The sequence below is a fragment of the Chiloscyllium plagiosum genome, unplaced genomic scaffold, assembly GCF_037043375.1.
Source record: "Chiloscyllium plagiosum isolate Xiang-an unplaced genomic scaffold, Cpla_swu_hap1 HiC_scaffold_20, whole genome shotgun sequence".
Classification (NCBI taxonomy): Eukaryota; Metazoa; Chordata; class Chondrichthyes; order Orectolobiformes; family Hemiscylliidae; genus Chiloscyllium; species Chiloscyllium plagiosum.
The window spans coordinates 24,183,601-24,207,266 of record NW_028270158.1 but is presented as its reverse complement, the minus strand read 5'-3'; the positions used below and the strand labels follow the sequence as shown (position 1 = coordinate 24,207,266).

Genomic DNA, 23,666 nt, shown 5'->3' with positions numbered 1-23,666 from the left:
GGGATGGAGTGCGTGTTGTTCAGGAAGGACCATGTAATAAAGGAACACCGAGTGCAAACAGGACTCAAGTGACTCCTGTAGTTCATCAGAGGTTTGTTTGCCATTGGTTTTATGGGCTTGAGACAGGTCTACAATTCCTGAAAGTCAGTCATTGTTTGGAATGCAGCCAAAGTAATAGCTCTTTTGTGGAGCAAATTCTGGGTAGTTTTTTAAAAAATCCTTCATCTGAAAAAAATCATGATTTCTCCCTCTCTATCCTGGTCCCAATTGTCATCTTTGTCATCATTCACTTGAGGAATAGAAGCTCCGTGGTGCAAATAAGAGGAGGCTATTCAGTCCCTTGAGTCTGTTCTGCCATTCAGCTAGTTCTTGATTAGTCTGCATCTTAAATCTATTTATCTGCTTTTGTCCCTCTTGCTTAATGCTCTTACACAACAAAAAAACTAGGTCTTAATCCAATTCAGCAGATTTGCAGTTGGTGAAAGGCCCAGATTTCCACTGTCCTTTGTGTGAAGAAGGGATAAAAGTGCAAACTAAGATGTGTCATGACTCCGATCATCTACACTGCTCCTCCAGCGGCATTGAAAGGAAGCATTTACTATTCTCTGCCAGGTCATTTTTAATTTGTTGGTCATGTGGCCTGTTCTAATGAAGTGACTGTCTTGTCTCTGTAGGTATTATGGTGGCACTGAGTTTGTAGATGAGTTGGAACGGCTGTGCCAGAAACGAGCATTGGATCTATACAACCTTGACCCAGAGAAATGGGGAGTCAATGTCCAGCCATATTCAGGTAAACTCTGTGGGTACAACTCATTCTTCCCCATAATGTTTCCCTCATTTACTCAAGACAGTAGTTCATCCTGAGTTGAGAATGTGGTGCTGGAGAAGCACAGCAGGTCAGGCAGCATCTGGGTAGCAGGAGAATCGATGTTTCAAGCATAAGCTTTTCATCACGAATGAGGCTTGTGGGCTGGAAGTGAGGGGTAGAGAGGTAAATGGGGGGGGGGGGGAAGGCAGCTGATAGTGTAATAGGTAGATGAAGGTAGGGGAGAAGGTGGGAGGGGAGGGTGAAACGGATAGGTGGGAAGGAAGATGGACAGGTATCACTGGTCATGAGGGTGGTGCCGAGTTAGAAAGTTGGATCTGGAATAAGGTGGGGGGAGGGGAAATGAGGAAACTGGTGAGGTCCACATTAATCCCATGTGGTTGGAGGGTCCCAAAATGGAAGATGAGGCATTCCTCCTCCAGGCGTCGGGTGGTTAGTGTTTGGCGATGGAGGACGCCCAGTGCTTGCACATCTTTGGCGGAGTGAGAGGGGGAATTAAAGTGTAACACAAGCCTCCTGTTGAAGGACCTTTGCCCAAAACGTTGATTCTCCCGCTCCTTGGATGCTGCCTGGCCTGTTGTACTTTTCCAGCAACACACTCGCAACTCACTTTCTCAATAGTTCATCAAAGACTCACAAGAGTCTTTGTTCTATATGTGTCTCTCAACATCAAATGTCAGCATGCTGTTCCGTCAGGTGTGGAACTGGGGTGTTCTCATCTCGCCAAACTGGGCTGGCTTATGTCACTGGGCAGAGATATGGTTGCAGTATGTCCTGTTTGATTCTTTGAAGTCAAGAGTGCTTTGCCAACGTTTTTAGGTCTATCTCCTGGACTTTCAGGAGGTGTTTAGAGGTATTCAAAGGGTGACAGAAATTTCCCTCACACTTTCTCTCCTTCCATCCTTCTTCCCTTCCCTTCTCGTCCTCCTTCCCCTTCCCCTCTTTCCCTATGCCCCTCCCTGACTCCACTCTCACTCATTCCCTCTCCCTGTCCCTCACCCTCTACCCCTCCCTCTCCCTCTCCCTCTCGCTCTCCCCCTTCTTCCCCTCTCTGCTTCTCACCCCCTATCCTTCCCTCTCCTTGTACCTGTCCTTCTACTTCATTCCACTCCTTCCCCCTCCCACCTCGGTTTCCCTCTCTCCCTGGTCATGGCAGGCTCTCCAGCGAACTTTGCTGTTTACACAGCTCTCGTGGAGCCACATGGGAGAATCATGGGATTGGACCTTCCTGATGGTGGCCACTTGACCCATGGCTTCATGACTGAAAAGAAGAAAATTTCTGCCACGTCCATCTTCTTTGAGTCAATGCCATACAAGGTAAGAACATTTGCAAAATAACTCAATATTGAATTAGCAGTTAATCCTTCACTGCCCTTTTGTTTGGGAGGCCATTTGGTTCACTGCTTGTGCCAACTTTTTGGACAACCTATTCACTGTTTACTGTCTTCCCAGTTTTATTCCTAGATTTCTGTAACTTTCAATTATTCTTTTTTAACCTTACTTTTAATTCTCAATTTTCATCCTTCACCCTCTTCCAGCAGCCCATTCTCGATCATGATAAATAAGATGTGATACTTGCTTGTGTTGCATTATGACACATTGACATATGGAAATGTAACATTGTTGTGATTTCCTTCAAAAACAGTGGTTGAAAAAGTGATGACTTTCACACACCATGCTGTCGACTTATTATCTTACAACTGTGGATATTTATTGAAGACCTGAGATCATTAGTCCCAACATGTCTATGCCAACTGAAACTGAATTGTCCAAGCTAATCCCTCTTCCCAGTTCTTGATCTGTAGATGTTGGTTTTGGCACTTCAAATCTATAACCTACATATTTTCATACCTGCCACATCTAGGCTCTTCATGGTTTTATACACTTAATTAATTTCTCTCCTCAGTCTCTCTGTTCATAAGAAAGTAACCAGTTTGTCCAACCTTTCCGCATTGCAAAAATTCTCCACTCTTAGGAATATCCTCATAGATCTCTGCTGTACCCTCTCTAATGATCAGATCCTTCCTGTAGTGATCAGAAGTGTATACAGTACTCTAACTGTGGCCTAACTATTTAAGGTTCGAGCATGACCTCCTTGATTTTATATTTGGTAACTCTGCTAATAAAGAGCACAAGAAACAGGAACAATGATCACTTGGTTATCCAATCTTACTGTGGCATTTAATATGATCATGTTAACCTGAACTTGATCTTCCCACAACATCATCATATCCCTCAGTTCCCATAGCAACCAAAACAAAACTATTGATTTCTGTCTTGAATAAATTCAATGATTGAGCATCCATACCTCTGGAATAGAGAATTCCAAAAATTCACAACAATTTGCGTGAAGAAATCTCTTGATCTCAGCCCTTTATAGTTAACTCCTTATTCTAAAATTGTTACCCCTCTTTCTTGACTGCTAAACAGCAGAAGCATCCTCTAAACGTCCACCTTGATGTGTTTGTTAAGAATTTGCAATGAGATTGTACTCACTCTTCTAAACCCTAGGGATATTTGGATTCATTTTCTTGGTAGGACATTTTAAACTTCTACTGACCAGTGAACATTCATTGCACTCTCTTCAAGGCAATTATATTCTCCATGAGATGAGGAGACTAAACCGGTGCATATTACTCTCGGGATGATCTCGCCAAAACACTGTAAAATTTCAGTGAGGGTCATTTTCATCTTATCCTCCAATCCTTTTGTAATAAGCAAAGTATACCCTGTACCTTACTAATTTCTTGCTGTACTTGCATTGTGATGTGATTCATGGATGGTGACACCCAGGTTCTTCCCGATATCAATATTTCCCAGTCTTACCATTTAAAAACCATTCTGTACTTCTTTCTACACTCCTTTCCAAAGTGTTTAATTTAGCAGATGGACTACCATGATTCAAGAAGTTGGCTCATCACCTCCTTTCAAAGGCAAATTAGGAGAGCCCACAACATGCTGGTCTAGTGATGCTTGTGCCCCATAAAAAGCTTCATAGCTCCCCACATTACAAATTGTTTAAATCTTTACAACCTCTTTGAACCCCCCCCTACAGCCTACCTTCTCATTTAGCCTTCTAGTATTGTCAGCAAGTTTGGATACACATTACATTCAGTAGCCTCATCTAAGTTACTGATATTAATTCTAAATTGCTGAGGTTCATGCACTTGTGATTCTTATAGTACCTTCTACTCACCTGAAAATTACTCCTAATTCCAACTGTATATTCTGTTTATGAAGTAATCCTTGACTGATGCTGATATATCACCTTGCTCCCCAATCCCATAAACTCTTATTTTGTGTATTAATTTTCTTATGTGCCATTGCGTGTGATTTTTTGTTTTTGAGTAAATCCTACTACCTTCAAGCATTTGTGGATATGCATTTTATGAACCTCTCACCCTGAACCTCTCATTGTATTATGATACATTGTATATTTGTTTGCCTTAACTCAAATGCGTAACCTCACACGACTTCAGATTGAATTCCTTTAACTAATTCCGTGCCAACCTGGCCTATTAATATCTGCCTGCTTTCTCTGTTGTAACCACATATTTGGCAATTTTTGTACCATCTGCACCTTCTATATCAGACTTCTTAATTAGTAGTATGTTGAGCTATACCACAAAAAGAGAAGGACCTTGAACTATACTCTGCAGAACCACACTGCAGCCTTCCAGCTCCAAACACATGTTGGCTATTATCCTTTTACTTATTGCTACTGAGATCACTTTAATTAAAGCCTGCCAATTTCCCTTGGATACATTCAACTTTCACTTTTCAGACCAGTCTGCCATGGGGACCTTGTCCAAAATCAATATGAGTCACATCAAATACACTATTCTCACTGAACCTCCTGTAATTTTCTCAAAACATTATATCAAAAGAGTCAATCTCTTAAGAAATTAAATGACTGCTATTGGTCCTTGATTAACCCCTGCCTGTCTGAATGATGGATTCAAACTGCCCTTCAAAGATATTTCCAATATTTGCCAACAACTAAGGTTAGACTAACAGAGCTGTAATTGCTCTGTCTATGTCTTAATTTTAAAAAGTGCAGTGTTAGCTGTCCTCCAGTTTATCACCTCCATATTAATGCGGATTAGAAAATAATTGCCAGAGTTTCCACTATTTCTTTCCCAGCTGCTCTTCACAACATGGGATATACTTCATCTGAACCTAGGAGTTCATTTACTTTCAAAGATGTTCGACCCTTTAATATTTTCTTGCTCGCTATATTTATCCCATCTCATGTTTCACACTTTCTCCTTGATACCATGCCTGCATGACCCTCCACTTTCTGAAGGCTGAAACAAAGTTTGCAATCAGAAAAATCACACTTCTTTCTACATCCACACATCACTGATCTTATTTGTCTAATAGGCCCAATTCCTTTGTTGGTTATTCTATTGCTGTTTAGGTATTCATAAGACATTTTTAGGTTTTCTTTCGTTTTACTTGCCAATATTTTTAATGCTCTCATTACTTTCATAATTTTCTTTATTAATTTCATCCTATGCTTCCTATACATCTCTAGGCTTACTCTAATATGAGTTTTTGATATCTGACATAAGCTTTTTTTTGCCTTGTATTAGTACATTTGCCCTTTGTTAATCGTGAACTGTAAATTTGGCTGCACCTCTTTTTACTTTGTGGGGATATGTATGTTTTGAAACCTCACTATCTCATCCTTGAATCCACCGTACTGATTTACGTTCAACTAGCTGGTTTGCAGTCCGCTTTTGCTCAATCACATTCAACTTAGTGAAATTGACCTATGCTTAACTGAGAACTTTTACTTCTGTTCTATCTTTTTCCTTTACCATGACTGCACAAAATCTAATCGAATCATACCCATATCACAAATAAACACTTTCCCATCGGATACCCCTTCCAGCTGTCCTGCTTAATTTCATAACCTGAAGTCTGGAAATATCCTCTTTCTTTTGGGCTTGTTAGGTATTGGCTGAAATAAATCTCCTGAATATATTTTAAGAATTCTGCGCTGTATGTACCTCTTGTGCTGATACTATCCAGGGCAGTGTTCAGGTAAATGAAATTCCCTGCTATTAGTGCCTTGTTCAATTTGCATTTCTCAGCAATTTGCCTTCATATTTGCTCTTTTATCATCCTCTGACTATTTGAGGATCATGAGACATTGCCAGCTGTTTGATACTTTCCTTTTTTACTTTTCTGTTCAACCCACATGTCCTTATAAGGTGATCCTCTTCGAACATCATCCCTCTTTCACAGCTGTGATTGTTAATCATAATTGAAGTTCCGTTTCCTTTTGGTTTAATCTCCCTCCCTATCTGATCTGAGAACTTGGTAACAAGGAATTTTGAGCTGTGATTCCTGCCCTTCTTTCAGCCATGTTTCAAGAATACCGATGGCTTCAATTCATCTGCTAATTCACAAGACTCATTACATTGAAGTATTAAAAAAACTCAACTGCACTCATGGAATACTGCACCATCTAATTCACCTCCTGATTCTTTAAAGCCTGTCCACCAACTACATGGCACACGTCAGGAGTGTGAATACTCCCTACATGCTTGGTTGAATGCAGCTCAAACGACAGTCAAGAAACTTGATATCAACCCAGGACAAAGCAGCACACTTGATTGGCACCACATCCCCAAACATCCACCACTGATGCTCAGTAGCAGCAGTGTGTACTATCTACAAAACGCACTGTAGAGTTTCACCAAAGATCCAAGGGCAGCTCCTTCCAAGCCCATGACTACTTCCACCTCACTGGACAAAGGAAACAGATATATGGGAACGCCACCATCTACAAGTTCCCCTCCAAGCGACTCACCATTCTGAGTTGGAAATATATTGCTGTTCCTTCTCTGTCACTTGTTCAAAATTCTGGAATTCCCCTCCTTACAAATTGCGAGTCCACCTCCACATATGGACAGTAGCATTGAAACAAGGCAACTCACCGTCACTTAGGGCAACAAGGGACAGACAATAAATGCTGGCCTAGCCAGTGATGTCCACATTCCAGGAGTGAATTTAAAAAAAGCATTGAATGCAACCAAACACTCTCTTTGTCTATTTTTCGCCCCTGCTTCCTAGCCTTCCCGACTTGTATGCTAAGTTTCTGCTGTTCAATTTTCAGTTTTATTTTTCTCAGTTCTGAAACTACTTTGGAGTTCCTGATCCCTTTCAGGCCAGTTCAAACTGTCCCAAAAAGCACAAGTTCCCCATTCAATTTCTGGAATGAACATGGTGTCTGCTACATTATCATTCTCATCTTCCCTGATATGGTACTGCACCAAGCCAAGGTTGTGTGCTCCACAGGAAAGGGGACAAGAATTGAATTTGAAAGTTACCAAGGACATCCCTACTTAATTCCTCAATGTGACTGATTCGCAGATCCTTCTTGGCAGGGAATGGGAGTGAGTTAATTTATCGTTAATTTCTCAGCCAGGAGTAAAAGGAAGGTGGTAAGGGGGTCAGAGAAAACCATTGGCTGGGTGCTTGCAGCAGCTGTATTTGCAACCTGTGTTGGTTAGCTGATTGGTTCCAAATGACTACAGGTTCCTGGATGTAATCTCACCCCTGATGCTGCAAGGAATTACATTTAGTTTAGTTTAGTTTAAAGAAAGGGAGATGCAATGGGAGTGTGGTTTAGTTTGGTTCTTCCAATTCTGGATTCTTCTGCACTCTTTCTTGTCATATCATCATTTAGTGGCGGAATTGTACCCCTAAACCTGTTCATGCATCCTCAGACATTCCTTAGAATCTATATCTTGATACAGTTTTAGCTCATCAGTCCAAGTAATCCTATCTGTAGCTCAGTTTCAAATTTTGTTTTATATATTTTCATGTGAAGCACCTCGAGATTAATGCAGTTGTTTCTGTTACACAGATCCTCAGCTCAAGCGCAAAGGTGAAAAGCAGTATGTCATTTGTGGCCCAGATTTGAGAGTGAATGGTTGCTCTTTGGTTTGTGACAGTTGCATATTTATTGTGCACACATCTTATATGAGCATTTTTAACGATCAGATCATGAAGTTAATATGGGCAGAACAGGAATGTCAATGGCTCAGGCAATAAAACAAGGTCCATGAACCCGTTTGACTGTATTTTATTGCAGCTGGAGGGTGAAAACCAGACAAACCTAATTCAAGGCATAAGAAGTATTCACTCTTCCAGCCCAAACTTCTCATGTTTGTTTTGTGTTTAAGTATTTTTATTGTGCTCCGAAGATGTAAGAACCCAGCATGTTTATAAATACATCTGAACAGAAAATGCTGGAAAGAACCAGCAGGTCAGACCACATTGGAGGGAGATCAACCGTATTAACTTTTCAGGTCAATGACCTTTTGTCAAAACTAGAAAATGTTGCATTTATCTAACACCTTATTCCTTCACAGAACGCACCAAAGGGATTTGACAGGGACGAATTTTGAAGATTAATTGTTGCTGTTATGCAGCCAAATGCCGAAGCTAACCTGTGTACAGGCGAACCCAAGAAACAGCAATGGGACATTACCTCACCTGCTTTAGATGGTATTGGCTAAGGGATAACTGCTGGCCAGGATGGCAGGAGAACTCTCCACTTGTCTTTAAGAAGCATCATACGATCTTGCTCTCCTCCTTGAAGAGGCAGACAAGGCTGTAATTTAACTCTGATCCGGCAGCCTGTACCTGACAGCTCCTTCAGTGTTGGTGCTGGCAGATTATGGGCTTAAGTTTAGTAATGTGATCCACATCCCTGATATTCCAACTTGAATAAGAATGTTATTACTAGGGAAAGTTGACTCTTAAGACTTCAAACTCAACTCAGGACACAAGAAAGGGAGATGAATCGAAAGGTCAATTATGACTAGGTCAAAGGCCTGAAGATTGTCATAGGAAATACTGAGGGAGATGAGGAGTTCTGCAGGGGAAGAATGAATTCCCATCAAGTCCTGTTCTGTCAGTTCCCCCTGAGCTCTGTTAACTCCTAATCAATCTTAGAATTCTCCCTATTCAGGAGAGTCCACCATTATAGAGTCATAGAGATGTGCAGAATGGAAACAGACCCTTCGGTCCAACCCGTCCATGCCGATCAGATATCCCAACCCAATCTTGTCCCACCTGCCAGCACCCGGCCCTTATCCCTCCAAACCCTTCCTATTCATATACCCATCCAAATGTTTCTTAAATGTTGCAATTGTACCAGCTCCATCACATCCTCTGGAAGCTCATTCCATACATGTACCATCCTCTGCCTGAAAATGTTGCCCCTTAGGTCTCTTTTATATCTTTCCCCTTTCACCCTAAACCTATGCCCTCTAGTTCTGGACTCCCCGATCCCAGGAAAAAGACTTTGTCTATTTATCGTATCCATGCCCCTCATAATTTTGTAAATCTAAGGTTACCCCTCAGCCTACGACGCTCCAGGGAAAACAGCCCCAGCCTGTTCAGGCTCTCCCTGTAGCTCAGATCCTCCAATCCTGGCAACATCCTTGTAAATCTTTTCGGCACCCTTTCAAGTTTCACAACATCTTTCCAATAGGAAGGAGACAGAATTGCATGCAATATTCCAACAGTGGCCTAACCAATATCCTGTACAGCCGCAATATGACCTCCCAACTCCAGTCCTCAATACTCTGACCAATAAAGGAAAGCATAGCAAATGCCTTCTTCACTATCCTATCTACCTGCGACTCCACCTTCAAGGAGCTATGAACCTGCACTCCAAGGTCTCTTTGTTCAGCTCCACTCCCCAGGACCTTACCATTAAGTGTATAAGTCCTGCTAAGATTTGCTTTCCCAAAATGCAGCACCTCGCATTTATCTGAATTGAAGAAAGGTTTCCTAGTTCCTCTGTTGTCTTGGTGTATTTTGAAGAAATTTTGAGTTTCTAACGGCATCTGACCTCATTAAGAGATTTGGCAGAAGACTACCCTCTTAATAACCTCTGTAAATCTCCTTTGTGCTCTTTATATAAAAAATACAATGTGTGCTTGATATCATGTTGACAGTTTGACTTTGGATAACATGGAGCAGCCAAATGGGGACTGATGATATTGTAGTTTTGACAAGGCTGAGGAATTTAGAGGTCTGGACAGCAGTTCTGGAGGCATAAATTTAAATTTGACAATGGCAATTGGGAAATTTAAACTCCTATTATACAAACAGAAATTTGAAATACAAAGCTAGTATTAGTAATGGTGACCATGTAGCTACTAGATTGTTATAAAAACCCATCTGGTTCCGTAATGGTGAAGGAATACTGTGTATTTAGCCACTCTGGTCTTCACGTTCACTCTGACTGCCCTTTAAAATGGCTTAGCAAGCCATTCATTTAAAAGTAACTAGGGATAGGAAGTAACTTGTAGCTTTTACCAACAACACCCAAATGTTATGAATGACAAAATGTTCTCTGCTGTTCATCCCCTTTAGGTAAACCCTGAAACTGGTTATATTGACTATGACAGGTTGGCAGATAACGCCCAACTCTTCCACCCAAAGCTCATCATCGCAGGTAAGCGCTAGTGGCATCCAGGAAAGAGAATTCACAACTGAATCCCCCGGTCCCAATAAATCAGGCATCCTCATTGTGGACTGAGCTATTCTGCAGTACACAGCAAGTTCAGATCAGGATTCCTGTTGGATGATTCTGAATAAAATATTAAGTGCGATAGGTAGATGGAGGTGGGGCGAATGGTGATAGGTCAGAGAGGAGGGTGGAGTGGATAGGTGGGAAGGAAGATGGACAGGTAGGACAGGTCATGAGTGTGGTGCCAAGTTGGAAGGTTGGAACTGGGATAAGGTGGGAGGGAGGGGAAATGAGGAAAATGGTGAAATCCACATTGATGCCATGGGGATGTAGGGTCTTGAGGCAAAAGATGAGGTGTTCTTCCTCCAGGCGTCAGGTGGGTTAGGGAGTGGCGAAGGAGGAGGCCCAGGACCTGCATGTCCTTGGTGGACTTATCTTCCGCCTCAGGACCCTCCAACCCCATGGCATCAATGTGGATTTCATCAGTTTCCTCATTTCCTTCCCCCCACTGTATCCAACCTTCCAACTCGGCACTGCCCTTGTGACCTGTCCTAACTGTCCATCATTCTTCCCACCTATTCACTCCACCCTTCTCTCTGACCTATCACCTTTACCCCCACCTCCATCTACCCATCACACTCTCAGCTACCTTCCCCCCAGCACCATCCCCCTCCCATTAATCTCACCATCCCCTCGGCTCACAGCCTCATTCCTGATGAAGGGCTTTTCCCCGAAATGTCGATGCTCCTGCTCCTCAGATGCTGCCTGACCTGCTGTGCTTTACCAGCACCACACTCCAGCATTTACAGTCCTGACTTCCTCCTGAATGAAATATTGTTGACTCTCTGCTGCTGCCTTTCACTGCATATCAAGTTGCTGGATTGGGTAGCGACTTGGGTCCAGCTTTCCTCTTTGCAGAGGTTTGAAGGGGGTAGTGGATATAACAAGAGCAGTACAGTCATTCAACTCCTGAAGGAGAGTTGAGGGGGCAACACTTGCCCTTGCCCTGAATGGTATTCTGTGCCAAATTGCCTTTGGTCAAAGGGGATCCGTTTTAAAGAGGATCTTTACTGGAGAAGGGTGAGAAGTTTAAGGAGGACATTTCAGACATGATGTCCCAGATATCTTAATGTGTAATAATTGGGGATTGTAGTAGGAAGTTCATTTACAGCAGCTTTGCAATCACCTGAACTGCACTTGCTGTCCCCAGGGGTGAGCTGTTACTCCCGTAATCTGGATTATGCCAGGATGCGACAGATTGCTGATGACAATGGTGCCTACCTGATGTCAGACATGGCACACATCAGTGGCTTGGTGGCAGCCGGGGTGGTGCCCTCTCCATTTGAATACAGTGACGTGGTTTCCACAACAACACACAAGACCCTCCGTGGCTGCAGGTCCGGGATGATCTTCTACAGAAAAGGTGAGGAAAAGATATTCAACTGGGCTGCTTCTGGCCCCATTGTCTGAACAAAGTACTGTTTCTGAGGCTGTAATTTATTGGCATAATGTTGGTGAAATATACAGCTGTTGTTTATTGATACGAGTGCCATGATTAGGTGACATTGTTAGCAGTGTCATCTCAAATTGGTACATTGCAACCAAACATCATTTTCAAATGTTTTCATGGGATGTGGGTGCCACTAGTTTGGCCAGCATTTTTTAATTCATTCTAATTGCTCTTGAAAGGGTGGTGCAGAGCTGCCTTTGGAACTGCTGCAGTCCATGTGCCGTAGGAATGCTGTTAGGGAGGGATTTTGAAGGTATTGACCCAGGAACCATGCAGGAATGCTGAGATGTTCTCAAGTCAGGAAGAGGTGTGGTTTGGAGGGGCATTTGCAGTTGTTCCTATATGTCTGCTGCACCACTCCCAGGTAATAGAGCTCGTGAGTTTGGAAGCTTCTGTTGAAACAACCTTGAGTTGCTGCAGTGCATTTTGTGGATGATATTCACAGTTGCCGTGGTGCACCATTGGTGAAGGGAGTGAATGTTTAAAATTGTCAGTCAAGTTGCTTGCCTTGTTCTGGGTGATACTAAACTTCTTTTGTAGTGTATAGTTCGATTTGCGCTCGTCCAGGCAGGTGGAGAGTATTCCATCATGCTCCTGACTTGTACTTTGCATTTTGTGGAATATGAAGAAATGTAAGCTGGATTCAGCTCCTCCACTCCAGATAAATATATAACTGGGGCTCATAATTATTCAGGAGCAATCCTAGGGAATGTTTGGCTCATGAAGAAACAAATCCCAATGTTAAGAAGGAGTAAAGAACATACAGGCCATTATGATGTAGCGTTTGTTAATGCAGACACACTGGATTTGTGTATTGTTCTCTGTACTTCTCTCCCTTATTTCAATGATAGGAACCTCCAGTGCTTCAAGAAAGCAGCCCAGCTCCTTCTTTTCAATGAACAGCAATTTCCACATCCTCGGATGAATTTTAAAACAAAAAACAACTTCTCCTTTTTATGGCTGATAACCCACACGTTTCTGCTTTGCTCACTCTGCAGGAGTTCGCAGCACTGATCCGAAGACAGGAAAGGAGATCATGTACAACTTGGAAAGTCTGATCAATCAGGCAGTTTTCCCGGGGCTGCAAGGTGGGCCCCACAACCATGCCATCGCAGGTAAAGTCTGCAGCAGATCCACCACTTGGTGCTATTCTGAAAATGAAGGTGTTTTACAGATTACTCTGTTGCAATCTGGTTCTCAATCTTTCTGCCAATGGGAATGGTTTCTCTCTATCTACTCTATCTAGATCCCTCAAGATTTTGAACAACTTTTAAATCTCCTCTTAACTTCTGCTTCCCCTCACTCCTTTAACCAGCAAAGCGCTGGCTTCTCCAAACTAATCTCTGAACTGAAACCTGTCAGTTCAGCAAATTATTCCCATATGTCTTTTCTGCATCCTTTCCAAAACCTTCATATCCTTCCTAAAGAGTGATGTCATAAATTGGACACAGTACTCCCGTTGAAACTAAACCAATGTTTTATTATGTTTCAACATAAATTCCTTGTTTTATCACCCTAAGCCTCTATTCATACACCCCTGGTTCCTGGTGCCTTTTCAATTAATTTCTCTAGTTGCCCTGCCATTCTCAACAGTTCACACACATATATCCCCCACAAGTCTCTCTCCTCTCTGTCTTTCTCATCAGTGAATATTACTGCATTTCTTATACCTCAGACTGCAATTAGCAGTGCTTTTTATTTGTTCTGAACAGAGCTGATTGGAACTATCTTGCATGTGAATTATTTTAGTGATAAGGGAAAGCTTTGACCTTGTGTGGTCTGTACTGAAATCTCTCCTGTATGTCTCTGAGCAGGAGTTGCTGTTGCACTCAAACAGGCGATGACTCCAGAATTCAAGCTTTACCAAAAACAGATTGTGGCAAACTGCAAGGCTCTTTCATCAGCATTGGTGAATCTGGGATACAAGATTGTTACTGGTGAGAATTTTGGGAGTGACACGGACCCCACAGAAGATTGAATCAGCCATCTTTGTGACCAGTTTAGCAAGTATTTGAACTGACCTCTAAAATTTTAGCCAATCAATTTTCATTAAGTACTTTCCGTGAGCTAATACCTAAACAAGGATTCCTATTAATGTGTGATATGATTAAGTGTATATCTAAACTTACATCCAGGTCTCTGATGCGATTGTTTCCAACAAAATATATGAAGCAAATGTCATTTGGGGAATCTTTGCCCTTTCACTATCTTTTTTTCTACATTCCAAGTGGCACTATTCCCACCCAGTCCTTTCATCTAGTTTGTTTCAAACATCTCACATCCTTAATTTATTGGCTCAGATCTCAATTCTGCGGAACTGCTAATCTGCCTCAGTCTTCCCCTGCCTCTTAAATCTTTTAAAAACCGAAGCTTGGTGTCATAGCAGAAGCATCCTATTCTGTTTGACTTTGAGTCCAATTTTTGAACGCTTTAAGTAAAAGACAGGTGCGTTTTCATTAATTTCTGAAGAGTCAAATCGTCTCCTCGAAAATCTCTCCAACCAAGTCCTTTTAAGGAATTTATGATTAATTATAGTCTGGATTGGAATGGGTCGAAATGCAATCCTGTTTACCAGAGTGAATGAAATGAACAAATTACTTTGATTAGCCTGATTGAGCTCATTTGGGGTTTTGAATCAGGGTTAGAGGACTTGGAAGAAAATGCACAAGTTTAGTGTTGTGAAATCAAATCTTTCAGTGTTGCACTCCAGCCAACGATACAGTTCTTCAAACCTCCCTTGAGCTGAATAAAAGCACTTGATCCTGACATAGTGATGTGTCACGTATTGTCATCTTGAACTGTCTGTTTCTGTCCGTGAACTTCCTTTCTTTCATGGATTTATGTATAATGTTACCTTTATCAGGAAATTAAGATCCCAAATAGCCCTGACTCTTTTATAGCCCTTGATCCCTCCCTCCTTGAGGACATGACTCAGTTGCTTTGGCCCCACTTCTGCTGCTCACTGTAATGACCAAGTCTTATTCCATACATTTGTTTCCTTTCTGTTGGAGATGGTTCCGTTCAGGTGCTTGCTGTTCCATAGTTTTCAGGTGAAACAACTCTCTTCAAGAGTCACTTTGAGTTTGAAATTCCTTTAGGTCTTGTGGAATGTAGACAGTAAGGAAGAGTGAGAGGGCTGAGATTCACCAAATGGCATTTGCCTTACGAGTTTCGTTGTGAACGTTGAAACTCTTTTAGTGGTTAAATCAGAAACGCTGGTGACTGGAGTCAAGTGCCGGGAGAAAGGCACACTCTTGCCTTAAAATAACAATGTAATTTGTATTTGCAGTCACTGCTTGTGTTACTGAATGCTTGAGAATTTGGTTGTAACAGAACTGGATCCTGCTCTGCTTTGCAATACTCAATTTAGTGGAATAGGGCCTAAGGCAGGCATTAGCCTTCGTGCTCTTCTGTGCTGGAGGCTTAACTCCCACTTTAGCTGGCCATTGGGGGGAACTTAGGAACTAATCTATTTTAATTTTCTTCTTTAGGTTTTTATGTGTTCCCAACCCATGTTCTTCCTCTGACTAATTCAGACTCTCTCTCCCTATATAACTGAAAACAGCCCGTCACAATCATTAAACCATCTATAAAATTACTTGACTCTTGTAACTTCATAATGCACCCTGGATAACTACGGTCCCCTATCCTCGCAAATAACATCCTCATAGATATTACAAAATATTTAATTTCCATAGTACTGGAATGTGCAGAGCTAATACTGAATTGCAATGTGAAATGCTTGCCTCTACTTTCTCCTTCCTTCCTTGTACAGGTGGCTCAGATAATCATCTGATCCTGGTGGATCTACGCAACCAAGGCACAGATGGGGGCAGAGCTGAGAAGGTTCTGGAAAAGTGCGCCATTGCTTGCAACAAGAACACCTGTCCAGGTTTGCATCTTAAATTGAAATAGACCTTAGTGTGGTAAAATGTTCCACACTGCAGGGAGTGGTTTTGAAGGCCTGATCTGACAGTGAGTTACGCATAGAGATATCAGGGCAGGTGAGCAAAAACTTAATCAAAGAGGTGTTTTTTAATGGGCTCTCACCCAGAAGGACTGACTTAGTCTCAGTTTATTCTCTCATCCAAAAAAAAAGCATCTCCAATCGTGCAGCACTCCTTCAGGATTGCCAGTTGAACTTCATTTCACTGGGAAACTTAGTCTTGTACTACATTATTTCATTCCTGCTTGTAATGCACCCTGAGTGAAAGCAGCTGAGAGATGATTTCATGGAGAATTGTGGTTTAAACACATATTGACCTTTTTTGACCCCGACCTTCACAAAAGGATCTATATGATAAGAAGTACCTATAGGAAGGATGTTGCGAAACTTGAAAGGTTTCAGAAAAATATTACAAGGGTATTGTCAGGGTTAGAGGGGTTTGAATGAAAAGGAGAGGCTGAATAGATTGGGGCGGTGCCTGATGGGTGACCTTATAGAGGCTTATAAAATCATGAGGGGCATGGTTAGGGTAAATACACAAGGTCTTTTCCCTGGGGAGGGGGAGTTCAGAACTAGAGGGCATAGGTTTAGGGTGAGAGGGGAAAAATATAAAAGAGATATAAGGGGCAACTTTTTTCATGCAGATGGTGGTGAGTGTATGGAATGAAGTGCCAGAGGAAATGGTGGAGGCTACTACAATTTGCAACATTTAAAAGGCATCTGGATGGGTATATGAGTAGGAAAGGTTTAGAATCTGTCAACCCTTCCTAATCATGCACCCAAGTGCTGGCAAATGGAACTAATGCTGACAAATGGGACTACATTAATTTAGGATATCTGGTTGGCATGGATGTATTGGTCCAAAGGATCTGTTTCTGTGCTGTACATCTCTATGACTAAGTAAACTTCTCAAATCACAAAGAGTACACAAACTGGAAAGCTGCTGTGTGACAAATGAAAAATTAAACATTTGAGCAAAATCTCAAAGGTCCAGGGCAGGGAGAGCGGAAACAAAATAACAGGGTGTCAGGTCCTGGAGAAGGGTTACACCTGAAATGTTGGCTTCTCCACTTCCTGATGCTGCCTGGTTTGCTGTGTTCTTCCAGCCTCCTGCCCATTTACTTTGGATTCCAGCATCTGCAGTTTCTTTGTCTCTAACCTATGATAGGCAGTAGTTCTGTCATACTTATAGGCTGATCAGAGCCTGAATTGCTGATCCTGACAGTTTGACCTGGTATGCGTGGACACATGGATAAATGAAAACTTTTGTAATTGGTCTCTCAAATAATAGTGAGGTAAAAATTGGGTGAAATCTGACACCATAAACTTTGCTGTGGAAAGGAAGTCTGAGAAGAGATCTTAGAGGTAGTACTATATTCATGGGCTATTAGGCTGCGCAGCAAATACTAGCCTTTGTAGTAATGCTCAGATTTTATGAAAGAGTTTATAAAAAAAAGCAGCATCAATAAAATTAGAACTGGTTTGTTCAAGGTTCAGGAAGCACTTCCTCATCAAGGACAGTGGAAATCTGGAACTCCTTCCCATCGGTTATGAGCTGTAGTACAGTAATGCCTATCACCTTCTCTCCATCCTAAGGTCAGAAGTGGCAATGTTTGCTGATGATCGCGCAATGTTCAGCACTGTTTGTGACTTCTCAGGTACTGAAGCAATCCATATTCAAATGCTATAATTGACCAGAACATCAACTTGACTCATCACATTAACACAAGAAGTCATGGCCTAGGAATTCTGCAGCGAGTCACTTACCTCTTGGCTCTCCAAAGCCTGTCTACCATTTACAAGGCACAAGTCAGGAGTGGATGTAGGTTTGCTCATTGAGTTGGAAGGTTCATTTTCAGACGTTTCATCACCATACTAGGTAACATCTTCAGTGAGCCTCCAGACAATGCATTGTTGGCGTCTCCTGCTTTATGTATTGTTTGGATTTCCTGGGGTGCTGACATCATTTCCTGTGGTGATGTCATTTCCTATGGTGATGTCATTTCATGTTCTTTTTCTCAGGGGGTGGTAATTGGGATCCACAAGTCAGGAGTGTAAGGGAATACTCCCCACCCTGCCTGAATGGTTGCAGCTCCAAGAAGCTTGATACTATCCAGGACAAAGCAGCCAACTTGATTGACAACTCAAGCACAAACATCGACTCCCTCCGTCAGTGACACTTAGGAGCAGCAGTGTGTATCATCTAACAGAGGCATTGCAGCTATTCACCAAAGATCCTTAGACAGCACCTTCCAAACCGACAACCACTTGTATCTAGAAGGACTAGAGCAGTCCACACATGGGAACACAACCACCTGAAAGTTGCCTTCCAAGTCACTCACCTGTCTGACTTGGAAATATATCATCATTCCTTCATTGCCGCTGGGTCAAAATCCTGGAATTCCCTCCTAGGGGCATTATAGTCAACCCACAGCAGATGGACTGCAGTGGTTCAAGAAGGCAAGGGCAACAAAGGAGCCAGGTCCCGTCAGTCGATGCCCAGTATCGAAGGAGGTGCAGGTCTCGCACAGAGTGACTGTCTCCAGCTCAGAGGCAGCCGAAGTGACGGTGCTGGTGGCAGCGGCAAAGGAGCACATTGCCAGGAACTCAGGGACAATGTTGGATGGTACCGACTGGGGGAGCAAACAAGTGGAAGGCTACGGAGAGGGAGAAGCCGATTCTGTTTTCGTAGTATCGATGTAATATTAATTAGTTCAGTATTTTACAATATGTACAATTTATTCAGTAATTTATTCTGGAATGAAAGCACCGGAACATGGTGAAGTTATCCACTTCTCACTGGGCCCAAGTGACAATATTAAATAAATCTAAATCTAAACTAGAATCGGGCAATAAGTACTGGCCCCAGCCACAAATCTTAACAAATAGGCTGGGGCTATAAGGTGAAACTCTGAAAAGGCTATAGAACCAAGGGAATTGTTGTTGGAGATTTGAATTGTACACGATTCTATTGTTGTGGTAGTCAGAACAATGCTATGAGGAGACTGGGGGATCACTGAATGTTGCAGTCCATCTTCTGTGACCATGAAGAAAGATAAAAGATAGTTGAAAGTAAATTTGTCTTGGGACATGAGGAAGGTGTGAAGTGATGAGATGGGAATTAACCTCTCATTGTCCACAGGTGACAAAAGTGCCTTACGTCCCAGTGGCCTTCGCCTGGGAACACCAGCTCTCACCTCCCGAGGATTCCAGGAAGAGCATTTCCGCACAGTCGCAGCTTTCATTCACAGAGGTAAAGTGGTTGGGGGTTCTGAAGACACTTGGCCAGGGTGGTGGAGGGGGGGAGGTCAGCACTGGGATTTCCTGTAATTTAACCAGGTTTTGTTCTTCAGATTGGGGGAGAACTCAGCACCAGGGGCAGCAGAGTCACAAATGTAAATGTGTTCATCAGTTTGGGGTAATATGGTGGTGCGGGGGTGGGGGGGGGGGGGGGGGGGTGTGGTGTGCTCAATAGCTGGAGCAAAAAATGGTGTGGGGACAGGAGGAGAGTCAATTCCATCTGGATTTGGGGAGGTAAATTCAATTCCATGGAAAGACGAGTCAATCCCAGTTTACTCAAGGGGATGGGAGTCAATCCCAGCTGGATTCAGGGCTGAGGGGCTTCAGTCCCAGCTGGATTCAGGGCTGAGGGGATTCAGTCCCAGCTGGATTCAGGGCTGAGGGGATTCAATCCCAGCTGGATTCAGGGCTGAAGGGATTTGATCCCAGCTGGATTCAGGACTCAGGGAAGTCAATCCCAGCTGGATTCAGGGCTGAGGGTATTCAGTCCCAGCTGGATTCGGAGTTGAGGGGATTGTTCCACCTGGATTCAAAGCTGAGGGGATTCACTCCCAGCTGGATTCAGGGCTGAGGGGATTCAGTCCCAGCTGGATTCAGGGCTGAAGGGATTTGATCCTAGCTGGATTCAGGGCTCAGGGAAATCAATCCCAGCCGGATTCAGGGCTGAGGGAAGTCAATCCCAGCTGGATTCAGGGCTGCAGGGATTCAGTCCCAGCTGGATTCGGGGCTGAGGGGATTCAGTCCCAGCTGGATTAGTCAGGGGAGAGTCGAACCCAGCTGGATTACGGGAGGGGAGTCGATTGCAGCTGGACTGGGGGAGGGGAGTTGATCTCAGCTGGACTGGGGGAGAGGAGTTCATCCCTTGCAGGGTTGGGGGAGGATGTCAGTCCCAGCTGGAGAAGGAATAGGGAAAGGGAGACCTATCCCATCCACAGTGACTGGTGGATCTCCTGGCTACTTTTTGCATGTAGATGTCCTGTTGTCAGGTTGATTTGTATAAACTGGGTTTGTTTTAACCTGTACAGGGATCCAGATAACACTGGAGATTCAGAGAGACGTTGGTGCAAAGGCATCACTCAAAGAATTCAAAGAGAGGATGATGACTGACAAGGACTACCAGAGCAAGATCAGACAACTAAAGGAGGAAGTGGAGATGTTTGCGTCCAAATTCCCAATTCCTGGGTTGGCTGATCTTTAAAGCAGCAAAGCCTGGAATTGCAGCAGCTAAACTTGTGGGATTTGTTTAAAATGCACAACAGTGTTGCTTTTCGTGCTGACCTATCCCTGAAGTGATTAAAAATTCCATTAAATTAAGAGGTCCCTTGTGATGCAAAGAATTAGAATTATTTCATGACAGCTCAGGAATCCTGTCATTATTTCAGGGCCTTTTTGATTACTGTATTTCATGTTTGAGAGATTTGCCCAAGTCTATGCAAAACCAATGGTCGTGTTTCTCACCTTCAAGAGGTACTCTTCCCACTCTCCTCAGGATCATTGCTTGATTGTCGCCTGATGAGAAACCACACTTTATTCCCCAGGCTTATGGGGCTTTTTACAGTTTATATAATTGGTTTTTAAATGAACACCTCAAGCTGATTTTTTTAATCGTAGATTGTGTTTTAGTACTCATACCCCATGCAAGTGCATGTAAGTTTCATTTAACGTGCCTTATTTACAACAGCAACAACTATTCTGGCCTATTGAGCACCCCTGCTTTTAATCGCTATACTAAGGGTGTCTATGTCTTCAGTGGTTTAAACTTGCCCTGGAGTTTCCTCTTTAAGGGCAAGGTAGAATGGCCCCAGACAGTGAGTGTGGAGGCACGGAGTGTGAGAGCAGTCAGTTAATTGGGTGGCAGGTGACCTGTACATGCGCCCCTCCCTCCCTCCCTGTAAGCTGGGTTCTCATCTCTGTTGATAAAGGGTAGGATGCTGATGGATCCCTGTACAGGCACGAATTGAGCCCCTTAAGTAAGCAACAAATTTCCATCATTATTGCCTGCCGCTGGTATTCAGAAATCATCGAATCCCTACATTGTCAAGTCCACACCTCCTCTGAAGAGCATCCCAGACCCATCCCCTCTACCCTATAACATTGCATATCCCATGGCTAATCCACTTAACCTAGACATCCTGAGACACCATGGGCAATTTAGCACAGTTAATCCACCTAACCTGTACATTTTACCCAGCAACAAGAGGGCCTGTCACCACGTGGGAAACACAGTCCTGTTGGGTTGGGTTACAGGCTCCTGGAGAATTCCTTGGTCAAAGGCACATTGTGACTGACCAAGGAATCCGGCACTGGGGAGGGGGATTTCCCTCGACAGCCATTCACATGCCTTTTCTGCTGACCACTGTGCCCCCTGCGCCTGCCCAGTGGCCATCATTCAGCCATGAACTGAATCCCTCATTGGCTCCGGTGAGTGTATTGCTGGCAGCTGCCACTCACTGTTTCTCATGGTGCAGAGTGTAATGGAGACGTGTCAAGATTAGCTCACAATTGGTACAGTACAGAAGGCCATTCGGTCTATTGTGTCTGCACCGGCTCTCCAAATGAGCAGCATCGCTTAGTGCCATGCTCCTGCCCTTTCCTCATAACCCTGCACACTACTGCCATTTAAATAATCACCAAAAGTGTGCTTGGAGACCTTGATCAAACCTGCCTTTATCATACTTCCAAGCAGCTCATTCCAGACCCAAATCACTCATTTTTGAAAAGCATTTTTTCTCATCACATTTGCGATTTTTTTTTGCAAATCAGATGGACCAATGGGCTGAGGAGTGGCAGATGGAGTTTAATTTAGATAAATGTGGGGTGCTACATTTTGGAAAAGCAAATCAGAGTAGGACTTAGACACTGAATGGTAAGGTCCTAGCGAGTGTTACTGAACAGAGACACCTTGGAGTGCAGGTTCATAGTTCCTTGAAAGTAGAGTCATAGATAGATAGGATAGTGAAGACGGCGTTTGGTATGCTTTCCTTTCAGAGTATTGAGTACAGGAGTTGAGAGGTCATGTTGAAACTGTACAGGACATTGGTTAGGCCACTGTTAGAATGCAATTCTGGTCTCCTTCCTAGCAGAAGGATGTTGTGAAACTTGAAAGGGTTCAGAAAAGATTTGCAAAGATGTTGCCAGGGTTGAAGGATTTGAGCTACAGGGAGAGGTTGAATAGGCTGGGGCTGTTTTCCATGGAGCGTCGGAGGCTGAGGGGTGACCTTATAGAGGTTTATAAAATCATGAGGGGCATGGATAGGATAAATAGACAAGGTCTTTTCCCTGGGGTGGGGGAGTCCAGAACTAGAGGGCATAGGTTTAGGATGAGAGGGGAAAGATATAAAAGAGACCTGAGGGTCTTTTCACTCAGAGGGTGGTGAGTGTATGGAATGAGCTACCAGAGGAAGTGGTGGAAGCTGGTACAATTACAACATTTAAAAGGCATCTGGATGGGTATATGAATAGGAAGGGTTTAGAGGGATATTGGCCAAGAGTTGGCAAATGTGAGTGGATTAGGTTAGGAAATCTAGTTGGCATGGACGAGTTGGAGTGAAGGGTCTGTTTCTGTGCTATATATCTCTTCTGACTTTAAATCTCTTAAATGCATTAAAATTTGCAGCTCTCACTGGCTGGAGTTTTCCCCCGGGGTTTTTCATCCCAGGAAATACTCAATGCTAGCCACCTCAGCAAGTGATAGGTACATACTGCTGAAGGACCTTTCCCAGTAGAGACAACATGAGATACGCCCACTAGCTTTTCTGACAGTCGCAAGACCCTTGTCGCGAGTATTCTGCCCTAAATTCCTCCATCTCCTACCCAGAGTCTACTTCTCTTAAGACAATTCTTAAAACCTAACTCTTCGATCAAACTTTCGATTATGTTTTCATATCTTCTGGTGTGACTTTGTCAAGTTTTGTTTTATAACTCACCCAAGAGGTGCCTAGGGATCTTTTATTCAGCTAGAGGCACTACATAAATACAAGCTGTTAGTGCCTTCTCTGAGTGAATGTGATGTCAGTTATTGTATTCTGACATGAATGGTGGAGACGTACTGTACTTGGAACCGAGCTCCATGAATCAGTGCATTAATAGAAGTGTTTAGATTCAATCGACAAAATGGCCTGCTGTTTCCCTTTTGATACAGCTCTCCAGAATAAAAGAGATGTCTGCCGTTTAATGAACTCAAAAATATTCTGTTTATTATAAAACACAACTCCCTTCTAAAAACAAGCAGCAAAACAGATTAATGTTCAAGATGTAACCTGGAATTAGAATGAAATTCCCCTTTTAAACCCATCACAAACAACAAATGGCAAAGACTTTGTAGGAATGATATTAAAGTAGAGCAAAAAAAAACACCTTTATTGGCCAATGTTGGCCACACCCTTAATGTTGATGATCCTGAAGAACAAAAAAATAAAATTTTGTGAATTCTTACAGTCTACTGGCTACTGTCCAAGCAGTTCCATATCTTCAAGTTTATCACATAGTCCATGAATATAGATTTACAGACTTGGCAGTCAGGCTTAAAAATCTACACCTTCAATTTGCTTATATTCAGCAGTTAGTAAAGAAGAAACAATGC

At 43.0% G+C, this 23,666-nt stretch overlaps 1 protein-coding gene across 3 annotated transcripts in view; it reads left to right on the top strand.

The window, feature by feature from the left end:
• Positions 1-23,525, top strand: part of shmt1 (serine hydroxymethyltransferase 1 (soluble)) — a 40,142-nt gene extending 16,617 nt beyond the window's left edge. For all 3 annotated transcript variants that reach the window (XM_043711856.2, XM_043711858.2, XM_043711855.2), the window contains exons 4-12: positions 675-790; positions 1,983-2,143; positions 10,232-10,313; positions 11,539-11,751; positions 12,837-12,953; positions 13,653-13,775; positions 15,614-15,730; positions 18,927-19,037; positions 20,110-23,525. In XM_043711856.2, coding sequence (XP_043567791.1) covers positions 675-790; positions 1,983-2,143; positions 10,232-10,313; positions 11,539-11,751; positions 12,837-12,953; positions 13,653-13,775; positions 15,614-15,730; positions 18,927-19,037; positions 20,110-20,282 — 1,213 coding nt within the window. In that variant the 3' untranslated portion in view covers positions 20,283-23,525. The remainder of the gene's footprint in view (positions 1-674; positions 791-1,982; positions 2,144-10,231; positions 10,314-11,538; positions 11,752-12,836; positions 12,954-13,652; positions 13,776-15,613; positions 15,731-18,926; positions 19,038-20,109) is intronic.
• Positions 23,526-23,666: the final 141 nt, after the last annotated feature.